General features: G+C 43.5%; 1 protein-coding gene across 3 annotated transcripts in view; it reads left to right on the forward strand.

Moving 5' to 3' along the window:
• ECPAS (Ecm29 proteasome adaptor and scaffold) overlaps window positions 1-10154 on the forward strand; it is a 59003-nt gene extending 48849 nt beyond the window's left edge. For all 3 annotated transcript variants that reach the window (XM_071579962.1, XM_071579961.1, XM_071579963.1), the window contains exons 39-49: window positions 507-598; window positions 693-759; window positions 986-1177; window positions 2132-2340; window positions 2815-2858; window positions 3393-3585; window positions 4197-4341; window positions 4933-5038; window positions 5193-5281; window positions 6479-6550; window positions 7334-10154. In XM_071579962.1, the coding sequence (XP_071436063.1) occupies window positions 507-598; window positions 693-759; window positions 986-1177; window positions 2132-2340; window positions 2815-2858; window positions 3393-3585; window positions 4197-4341; window positions 4933-5038; window positions 5193-5281; window positions 6479-6550; window positions 7334-7473 (1349 nt within the window). In that variant the 3' untranslated portion in view covers window positions 7474-10154. The remainder of the gene's footprint in view (window positions 1-506; window positions 599-692; window positions 760-985; window positions 1178-2131; window positions 2341-2814; window positions 2859-3392; window positions 3586-4196; window positions 4342-4932; window positions 5039-5192; window positions 5282-6478; window positions 6551-7333) is intronic.
• The last annotated feature ends 263 nt before the right edge of the window (window positions 10155-10417 follow it).

The raw sequence follows: 10417 nt of genomic DNA on the forward strand, positions 1-10417 counted from the left end.
GTGTTAAGTACCTCACCAAGCTGGAAGAGGCAGAGGAAGGAGGTGAGGGAATTCACTAGCACCCAGCGGGAAGAGGCAAAAATACCTCTCCACTTTATTGGAGCAGACTAATGATGCTTTTGTTAGTGCAGCACTGTCAATAAGCATTTGTTCCTTCAACTTGAATTATGAGAGGACCGTAAACAGGGACTTCACTTCGCTGGGTCTTCTCTTTAGATTTTATTGTGATTTGACAGTAGAAGGAAGGTAATTTTTCTGTTGCGAAATAGAAATAACACTGAAAGTCTGATCAGTGGAGTGTTCATGTAGCAGGAACATTGGCACTCAAGGTGTGCAAAACACTAGCACTGGTTCAAGCGTAAGTACCAGACAGACCTATAACCACACAAACATACAGTGAGAAGAAACACATAAATTCAGACAATCTAATGAAATGCAGGCTATTATAACTCTTGTCATAGCAATAAAACATGATACTGTTGATAAAGTGAAGTCTCTCCCAACAGGCAAACTTATGAGCGCTTTGCTTAGTGGCCTGGCTGATCGCAACAGCGTGGTGCAGAAATCTTTTGCCTTTGCTATGGGGCATCTGGTCTGGGTGAGTTGGGGTTGGTTTATGGGTTTATTCTGCATTTTTGTTGCTGGTCTTTTTTTGAAGTCTTAGGGTGATTTGTGCCTCTTCCCTGTTACAGACTTCCCGGGACAGTAGCACTGAGAAGCTACTGCACAAACTCAGCAGTTGGTACATGGAGAAGGAAGGTAAGTTGCTTTTGGGGTATTCAGTTACAGAGTACAGTGCAGAAAAAGTTCCTGGTGATAGCAAAAGTTAGTAAAGAAACATTTCTGTGTTGTGATGCTTGGATGAATAATTTGTATACATTATTATACAATACTGTGCCTTAGCCTACTTCCCGAGAAGCAGACCAAGCAGTTAAAAGGATAATCCTGCTTCCCAGTCATAATATGGCTTGTTTTGCTCCTTCAGAGCCAGTTTACCGTGCAGGCTGTGCTTTAACTGTGCATGCCATGGGACGCTACAGCCCAGATGTACTCAAGAACCATGCCAAGCATGTGCTGCCATTGGCTTTTATTGGAATGCATGAGATTTCTGAAGAAGAGAAAGGAGAAAAAGAGAATTCTATTCTGTGGACTGAAGTTTGGCAGGAAAATGTACCTGGTAAGTAGCACTGAGAATATTAAAGCTTTCTGGGAAATACGGGGCAAGAAATACTCTGATTTCTGGGATTCCATTTTGGAAATACAGAGTTTTGCGAGGAAGAGATTTAGGAAGAGTTTTTCCATTTTCTTCCTTGCTGAAGATTCTTGGATGAAGGCTGTCTTCTCTGGCTATAATATAAAATAATTACAAGGGTATTTAATCACAAGGGTGGACAGAGTTGGAAGGATTTTAAGATTGTTAGTTACAGAATGCCACTGTAATATATCCCTGATCATGGTGCAGATAACTCGCCATCTTTGGAAATTTTCATGCCTCCCTTTAAGGGCTGTTGCACACTCTAATGTTACAGGAGACTTTGGCCTGTATCTCTGGTTGGAGATCTCTGGCAATACCTATGGCTTAACTTCTGGGAATTAATCTGTGCCATAAAATGGCTGTTCTGTCTGTTGAGATCTAGATGCATGATGGAATTGTTTTGCTGGCTCCTTCTCTGATGTGATTTCAGATCTGCTTCTTCAGTCACCAGAATACTTTTCTGGAGTCTGAGGAAGGAGCTGCAAAAAGGTTATCTAGAGACTTGTTCTTGAAAGAAAAAAAGAAGTAGTTCTATTCCTTAGAAACAGACTAACACAATGTCTACTGTTTGCTGTATGGAAGGACTGAGGTGAGCTCTGTGTCCAGATACATACCAAAGAGTTTCTTTGGAAGCCCCTAGAAAATGAACCCATCTTCAACCAACCTGAGAGGAATTCTTCACCCCTTGGCTGAAGTAGGCTTTTCTGATGTGTTTCATGGTCAAGAGCCCCCATAAATCTATAACTGGGTGTTTTTTTGGGGGGAGTGTGGGGGTTTCTTAATTTGCGGGGTTTTATAGTTTTGGGGTTTTTTAATAAGATCAGATTTTTGTTTCTTTTATTACAAAATTACAGTTTTCCTCCATTTGATGTGCAGGTACTCAGGGTGGCATCAGACTGTATATGCAGGAGTTGATAACCATCACCCAGAAGGCTCTGCAGTCCCAGTCCTGGAAGATGAAAGCACAGGGAGCAGCTGCCATGGCAACAATTGCCAAACAGGCAGGCTCCCTTGTACCACCACATTTGGGAATGGTGCTCTCTGCCCTGCTACAAGGCCTGCCAGGGAGAACCTGGACTGGGAAGGTAAAGAGGGAGCTGCCACCTCATGAATCAGTGTGAACCCAGCAGCATGTAGCCCTTAAGCCAGGAAATGCAAATGAACTTAGGGAGTCTGCCTTTTGCCCTGCATTTAGTAGATACACAAATGACAGGGAATATAAGTAGGTGAAATTCAGATTGCTTTAGAAGTTGGGTTCCCACTTAGATTACTTTCACTGCACTGTGTTCTGTCCTTAAGGAGTACTAGCATGTGCTCCGAGGCACTGCAAGGCCCCTTTCTGCTGCCAGTTCAGTGCAGATTGCAAACCAAGTCTTTTGCAGCCTCTGCACCAGAAGCAGGAGGAGAGAGGCAGACAGACATTGCTTTTCTGACTTGGTGTCACAGGCATATTAACCTGCTACCTCTTGCAGCAGAGTACAGAAGTTCCCCCTGTGTGGCAGGACTGTGTCATTTAGCCATGTAGCATCTCTCAGTGGTGTCTCTTTTATTCATTGCAGGAGGAGCTGCTAAAGGCCATTTCCAGTGTTGTCTGTGCCTGCAGGTAAGTGTCTTGAAGGAGGTGGTACCCTCAGGACCTGAAATCTCAAAAAGGACATTTTTACAGTGTTAGTGCCTATGAGTACTAAGAAACTATAGAAAGGTTGTGATTGCCATCCTGATTTACCATGAACTTGCGAGGTACTCTCTGCTTTGTGTGTGTGGGTTGCTGCTGTGAGCTGGGGGAGGCAAGTGATGCTTCAGAGGGACCAGCAGAAATAAATGGTTGATTTAGGGAGGATGTTGAGAGGCCAGAATTACTAAGAGGAAAGAAGAGATTAAGGGACACCTTAAAGGGAAAGAGAGGAAGAGGTAGAAGATTATTGAGGGGGCAAGTACCTTGGAATATATGAGAAAAGAGAGGAAAGAAAAATAGACCAGACAAAGAGCAAACAAGAGCACTGGAGCATGACTTCTGCTACAGCTGTTGGTAGGCAATGGAGTGCTTGGACACAGGAATTAATTCCTACCTGGAAAAAGCGGTTTTTGGGAAGAGATTAACATGGGTGTGATAGTTTCTGTGTGCCTTGCATTTCAGCACAGAGCTGCAGAAGTCAGTGCCTGGTCAGCCCACCATCCAAGATGTTGTCCAGGCTATCCTGAAGGAATGTCTTAAAGAGAACCTGAAGTATAAGCTGGTGGCTCTGCGCTGTGCGGCAGAGGTGCTGCAGGCAACAAAGGAAGACCGGTTCCAGGAACTTAGAGATATCATCTTTCCCATGATAAAGAAGGTGACAGTTCAGTTTTCTTGAGTTCTCTCTTACAAAGCACAACACCCAGGTGGTGACAGTCCAGCTGATGCTGGCCACATGCCAGGCTTCTGCCCAGGAGGCTGGTGGTGTGTGGGAAAACCCACACTCAGCCACATATTTGGTGGGGCTGAATACCAGACAGTTGGTGAGCCCTGGGGGTGATTGTACCTGTGCTGCCCAAATTCTGAATTAGCCCAACTGTTCTCTAGACAGAGTCCTCCCTGTGATGTCCAGCACTGCCCTGATACAGCATAAAGTTAATTCCTGACTGCTCTACAGGCAGCAAGAGACTGCTGGGAAGCTGTGTAGAGTGCTTCTGTCTAGTATCAGAAAAGCTTTGCAGCTCTGCAAGTGGGACTTGTATAGCAGAGGCAGATGTTTGGATGCCAGGCCACCAAGCCAGTGGTGCACTTCCAGTGGCTACCTGAGCTGCCAGGGTCCTGGGGGCTGCCCCCATCTGTGTGAAGGCACTGGCTGGGTACAAGGACTGGTGTGCACAGACTGCAAGGGAAGACTGAGCCACACTGCAGCATGTGCCCAGCCTGCCCTCATCCTTCTGTCGATTATACCTTCCCCCATGGCTTCCGCAGAACTCTCTGGAGAGCATGTGTGCAGGTTTTCCAAAGCATGATGAAGAGGACGAGGACATGACGGAGAAGGAGGTGCAGATGGAGTCTCTGATCTGTGCCTTCGAGACCCTGGGCAAAGCATGGCCGAGGAGCCCAGAAACACAGCGTAAGTCAGCTAATGACATGCAAAGCAAACTGTTCCCTCTTAAAATGAAAAGCAGAAGGGAGAGACCTGGAGATCACACAGAGAGTGAGGAGGCATTTTGAAAAGATGCAGGGTCTCACTGCCTGCAGATTGCAAGATTTTCAGTCACAGCTGCCCCAACAGCTTTCCTGCAGAATAGCCCATCTTTGGGGAAATTTCCATTACTGTTGTCTTTAATTCACTTCACAAAAGTGTTCCGAGTTTGCAGACATGCATAATGCCTGAGGTGGCTTGCCTTATGAACAGCACCCTGATTCTGCTGCTCACATTCATGTTTGCATGAAGATGGAGGAACTGATGTATCTGGGAGGGTTCAGGGAGGGGAAAGAGGTTGCTTTTATTAGCATGCCAGAGTGTGTAATGCAGCTGTTTCATCTTCCAGCATTTGCATGAGTGAGTTGTTGGGGCGAAGATTTTCAGGGTCACTAGTTACAAGATGTTGACTTGGTCATACGCAGTGATTAGCTTGATGTCACTTGGAGAGGAGCACCAGAAAGTGTTTCCTTCTGCCTTTCTCTGTGGTAACACAATGACATCTTTATCTACCTGTAGGTTGCTATCGCCAAGAGTTTTGCAAGTTAATGTGTGACCGTCTGAAACTCAGCACATGGAAAGTGCAGCTTGGAGTACTACAAGCCATGAATGCCTACTTTCAAGGGTAATTCTTTCTGAAATCCACTTCAGTGATTTGTCTTGTCTTTGTTGCTTCAAACTGTTCAATAAACTTGAGGATGGCACCAGATTCTGGGAGAAGTCAAGCAGACTTCTGTCCCAGTGATGCAAGAGTGCCTGACTGTTTTTGCATTTGACAGGCTAAGGCTGTTTGATGAGGAGCACTCAGATCCCGTCGCTTTGACAGAAATACTGTTGGAAACCTGTTCCTCTATCACCCATTCTTTAGGTAAATGGACTTCTCCTGATTTGTGATTGATGATGAGTTGCTTGTTAATGCAATGCAATCCTCCTCTGGGGGGTTTGGCTGGTAGAGGAAATGCAAAATCAGCATAAGCTGTCAGAGGTAACATTTTGATCTTACTTGCACTGCGTTGTGATTATTCTGATGTTGCAGGAGCTGTTTGAGACTGTACTGTTACAGTCTCTATGCACTCTATGTAGTGCATAGAGAAGTGCATTTCTCTGGTGCAGGAGAACTGTGAAAGGGTAGAGACAGGTGGAGGAGACTGTGCAGCCTCTCAGAACTACACATCAGAAACACAGTAATTTTCTCTGTGCAGAAGATGGATCCCATGTAATCAAGCTCTTCCTGATTTAATGAAACACAAGTTTTTCTTCTCCGGAGTTCAGGCTTTTTGGATACATATGCATTATTTATCCAAGATTGTAGTATTCAAGAGATATCCCAAATTTTCAGATAGCCAGTGCATGAGGCTCCAAGGCTTTTGAGCCAGTTTGTACTCTTCCCGAGCAGGATGCCCATGGGGATACAAGTGCTACCTATGTCTTGTTGACAGTCATGGGGCTCTTCATTACTTTGGTAGTGCTCCCACTTGTCCTGTGACTGTAGGTGCCCTAAGTCTCACAGCTGCATGTGGTTTTGTTTCTGGTGTGCCTAAAGGTGACACCTACTTTAGCATTATCTACTGATTCAGAGGCTGCTCTGGAGAAAGTTTTTTAGATATCAATCCTCATGGTGTGAAAATTATGAAGGTACTCACCTTAGTATGATTTTAGCTCAGAGACCAAATAACTTCCTGTGACAAGCTTGTACTTGATGGTACAGCGTTTGTGTACCCTTGCTCAATGCTATTTCTTAACATTTTTGTGGTCTATAGCCAGTATTTTGCTATGCCAGCATTTTGTCCCTTTTCAGCATGTGTAAGCAACAGTAGCTGTGTGGTAGTAGCAGAGGCAATGCACAAAGTTTAGTTGACTTGTCAACCTCCAGTTGTTCACTTTCTGCCATTCAAACGTTCCTAACTGAGGAGCACTGCAGACTGACAGCATGGATAAGAGCTCAGTGAACTATACTGATTGAAGCGGTCTGGAGACCACAGTGGTGACTGCTTTTTGTAGTTAGGTACATGTGGTTCTCAATGTAGTTGTGGGCTTCCTTGTTTGTTTTCTTTCAATCCCTTAGAAAACAAAAGCTACACATCGATAAGAACAGAAGCTTTGTCTGTGATACAGCTGCTGCTCACCAAACTGCAAGGTGAGACTTTTTTGTTTGCCACCTGAAGAGCCACTGTTAGGTAAAAATGGCACCTGACTAGGTGGTCTGGAACTGTGGAGAATAGCCTTAGCTTCTGCCTGCAGCATGGGGAGATTCTGGGGCAATTGGGACTTGGGAGTTGAGGAGGGCTTAAAGAAACTGGAGCTGATGTCAAGCTCTGAAGTATTGTTGGATACTCCTTGGATGAAGAAAATGTTCAGCAAGGAAGGGCCCATGGGGAGCACACAGAACTGACTGTCTCATCAGATTCTGTATTCGATCTCCCTAGAAAAGGGAGCTCCTGTTTGTTCAGAAGAGTAATTTTTACCCTCTCAGTGTAGTTTAGATCCTCATTGTTATTTAGGATTTAAGCCTTGTAGAACTGACTTTACAGGATGGGTCTGCTTAGGTCTCAAGTTCATATGTGTCTGCAGTTGTTCTGTAGCACATTTTTCCTTTGCATTTCTGTTGTGGATTTTTTGTTTCCTTTATTCTGCAAAAATCTTATATGCCTCTTTCATGAGGCATTTGTAATGTGGGTTCTTCAGGCCTTTGCATTCATCTGTTAGAGGCTTAGACAACACAGCCTAAATGGGAATGACTCTGTGTGCAGAAGGCAGCTCATGCACCTGAGTGTCCAGTTGAATTTGTGTTCTCCTGGAAGCACAGTATAGACTGCAAAGGGAAGGTTAAAGCAGTCACTGTTTCAGCCTGTCTGGAGACCAAGATGACCTTTTGGGTTTTTTTGGCATTCTGATTTTCTGTCTGTCTTTATCTACACAGAAGCTCAGCAGTGGGAAAGCCTGACACCAGAAAGCAGAGAGCTCCTCATCCGTTCATTGTCTACGATGGTGTCAGATAGCAGACCCGAGCTACGGGAGAGGGCCTTTGTATTGAAGAAGACACTTGAAAATCTTGACTAAGTTGTAAAACAAAAATTTCAAAGTGCCATGTAAAACAAAAACATGAAAGTGCAGTGGTCTGAAAACCAAGTAGGGAAATGAAGATTACTCTGTAGGATGCATCATTCCTGGCCAAAATAAAATATGCCTTAATTACTTTACCCCATTAATGTTATTTTTACTTTTTAAGCTGATAGTTACTTGTTTTATCAGTAAATACCTCTAATAATCTGCCCTAGAATGTTTGTAAGTGTGCAACATAAAAAATGCAAGGGCAGGATGCTTTTTTTCCTCAAGTCAGCAAAAGAATGTTATATCCCCTTTGCCCTTGAGTGGAGTTGTTGAAAAACCACCAGTGCAGAAAGTGAAGTGTATTTGATTTTCATTTGTTTTGTATGTAGATATCTGTTACCTGTTGTCTAAATAGTAAATCTTCAGGACTCTGCAGTAATGCTGGTATTTGTTGTCTATGGAGAATGAAATGCTTCCCTTGATGAGGCCTGTGTTAAACTCCTTTGGCTTCCCAGGGACAGGATTTCAGCTGATACCCAACTCTGTGTCTGCTTGCTCCTCCCTTGCAGCCTGTTGTCTGTGCATTATGAAAGGCAGAGTACTGTTAACTTTGCTCCTTCTTCCTTCTCTGGCCTCCGTGTGGATTGAGTGAGATTATGCCTTCCCCAACTGGCAACCTTGGCCTCCCAAACTTTAAATGAGAACTTTTTTCCTCAAAGGATGCACAAGAGAGCACTTTACCAAGCTGTGTGGGACAAAGTTGGGGCTAGTTGGTACCCAGGTGGAACACTGCTCTTCTCAAAATTGTTTTGCATGGACACTCATCAGCTCCAGAAAATTAAAAAAAACAAACCCTGAAAACAATCTTTTCTAGGTATGTTTTTGAAGAGTGTTTGAAGTTTGCAATGATGTATTCTTTTTTAAGAGTGGTAATATTTTATTCCCTTCCTGTTTGTAAACTTGCTCTTGCTTTGGAAACCTGTAATGATTTGACTTGTCAATATTTGTAAGAAACTGAATCATCTGTCATTTATCAGAGCCCAAGTCGTGATGGCTTCTAGCAAATATTTTTTAATTTGCACTTACGAAACAAGATTATATCTACAGTAATATGGGAGTAAAATTGCTCTGTGGTGATGTGGCCATGCTGCCTATCTCCTTTTTTTTTTCCCCCTCTGCCAACAAACAAAACCCGACCACTATAGCAAGACTTTTATAGTGTGAAGATAGCACTGCTCCATAACCTGACCAATATGTGTACAGCTTTTTGGGGATAAATGCTTTGCTGATGGTGAAATAAAGTCATGAGTACGGGCAATATCACATCCATGGCTTTCAACATAGGAAGGTGTGTTTCTTTTCTTACAGTCTGCAGCTTCTTTCAGATCTGCTGTTAGGGAGAGGATTGCTCAGAAGACAGACATGATGTTTCCTCCATACCCATTTATTCAGGTTGAGGTATGCAGAACCTACTTTCCCCTCAGGTGCCATTGCCCAGTCAGTGTTTTCTGGTACTGTAACAATCTCGTTGTTGCTCTCCATAGGGAGGAATGGAATTTGTGCACACCTGGTAAGAAAATGTCAGGAAAAAATGGGCAGAGTTGTCCCACTGTTGCTCTCGTGTAGCAGAAACCTCAGCGAGCACTATTGCATTGTACACTAGAACTGGTCAGTGGGCAACTCCTTGGTGCTGGGAGCTGGTGCTACATTTTGATTTACACCTTGTTGCAGGGAGCTGCTCTTTGTTTACATGTAGTTTGAACTATTGAGCACAGTGTACATTTTAAATTTTACTGGGCAAGTAACTTTGCAGTATCTTCAACAAGTTGCTTACCGTGACATGTAGTGTCATGAGTGATTTTTTTTGGTTTTTTTGTATTAGGTGGGTGTTACTGGTGATGCTTTGCTGTAGCAGTTCATTGTCTGACTTGGGTTTTTTCACATTGGTGAGTGACAGTGAAAGAAAAGCAAGAGTCTTTGGTAATTTGAGTTTTCACTGTGGACTGGAGTATTCAGAGGCAATGCCTGGTATGGTCTAATGACTGTATGTAGAATAGCTGTAATAATTGTCAATAGTAACCTGAATTTCTCTATTGGGGATGTACACTAGAGGGAAGAGCATATTCTAGGAACCCTATGAACAGCTGGATTAACAATTCTGGCCAAGAGTGATAGGAAGGTTAGAGGTGGTATGACACTTTCTGAATCACAAAGCAATATGTCTTTCTCGTGATTACAGAGCAGATTCAGAGCTCCTCTCTAAAGCATGTGCCTATACACAAAACCTACCTGTACAGTTAATTAAGTCAGAGGTTTGATTTCTACCCTGTTGCATTTGTAAACTTCATAGGATTAAAAAAAAAAATAGATGTGGCCTTCCTAGAGTTTCTCCTCTGAAAGTGATTGCACTATGTGAAACACACTGTACTTTGCCCAGCAGGGGCATTTCTTGTGCTGCTGCGATGCTTTGTATACGCAGAGTGCAGTGCGCAGACCGGTTCTAGCACTCTCATTCTGACTTACAAGCTGTTGCTTAAATGGATGTATATTGAGAAAAGTTTTCTAATGTTGCAAGTTCTAAATCAAATTCACTGCAATCTGTACTGTCCACGTATGTGAATGGTCTGACTGAAAGAAAACCCTCCTGCTTACCAAAAAGGCAAAACTAAATAAAGGCTGCATGACCTGTTCCTCAGAGTGGTGGTTTTGTCTTCCATGGTATTTTGTAGCATTCTTGTGTTCTGGACTCACAGTGCACCTTGCTGTCTGCACTGAGCTGCTGCCCTCAGGCCCTCACTGCAGACTCGGATGGTGGCTCTCCAGCCTTAGAAGGAACTTAGGTGATTTTTAAAAATTTTTTCTTTTAAAGCCCACAGCTTGCAACCAGACCGACACATTGAATATATTGCATATACATTCTTAGACTTTGTGTATATTAGATATACATATACAA

This window comes from Pithys albifrons, chromosome Z (assembly GCF_047495875.1).
Source record: "Pithys albifrons albifrons isolate INPA30051 chromosome Z, PitAlb_v1, whole genome shotgun sequence".
Taxonomy (NCBI): domain Eukaryota; kingdom Metazoa; phylum Chordata; class Aves; order Passeriformes; family Thamnophilidae; genus Pithys; species Pithys albifrons.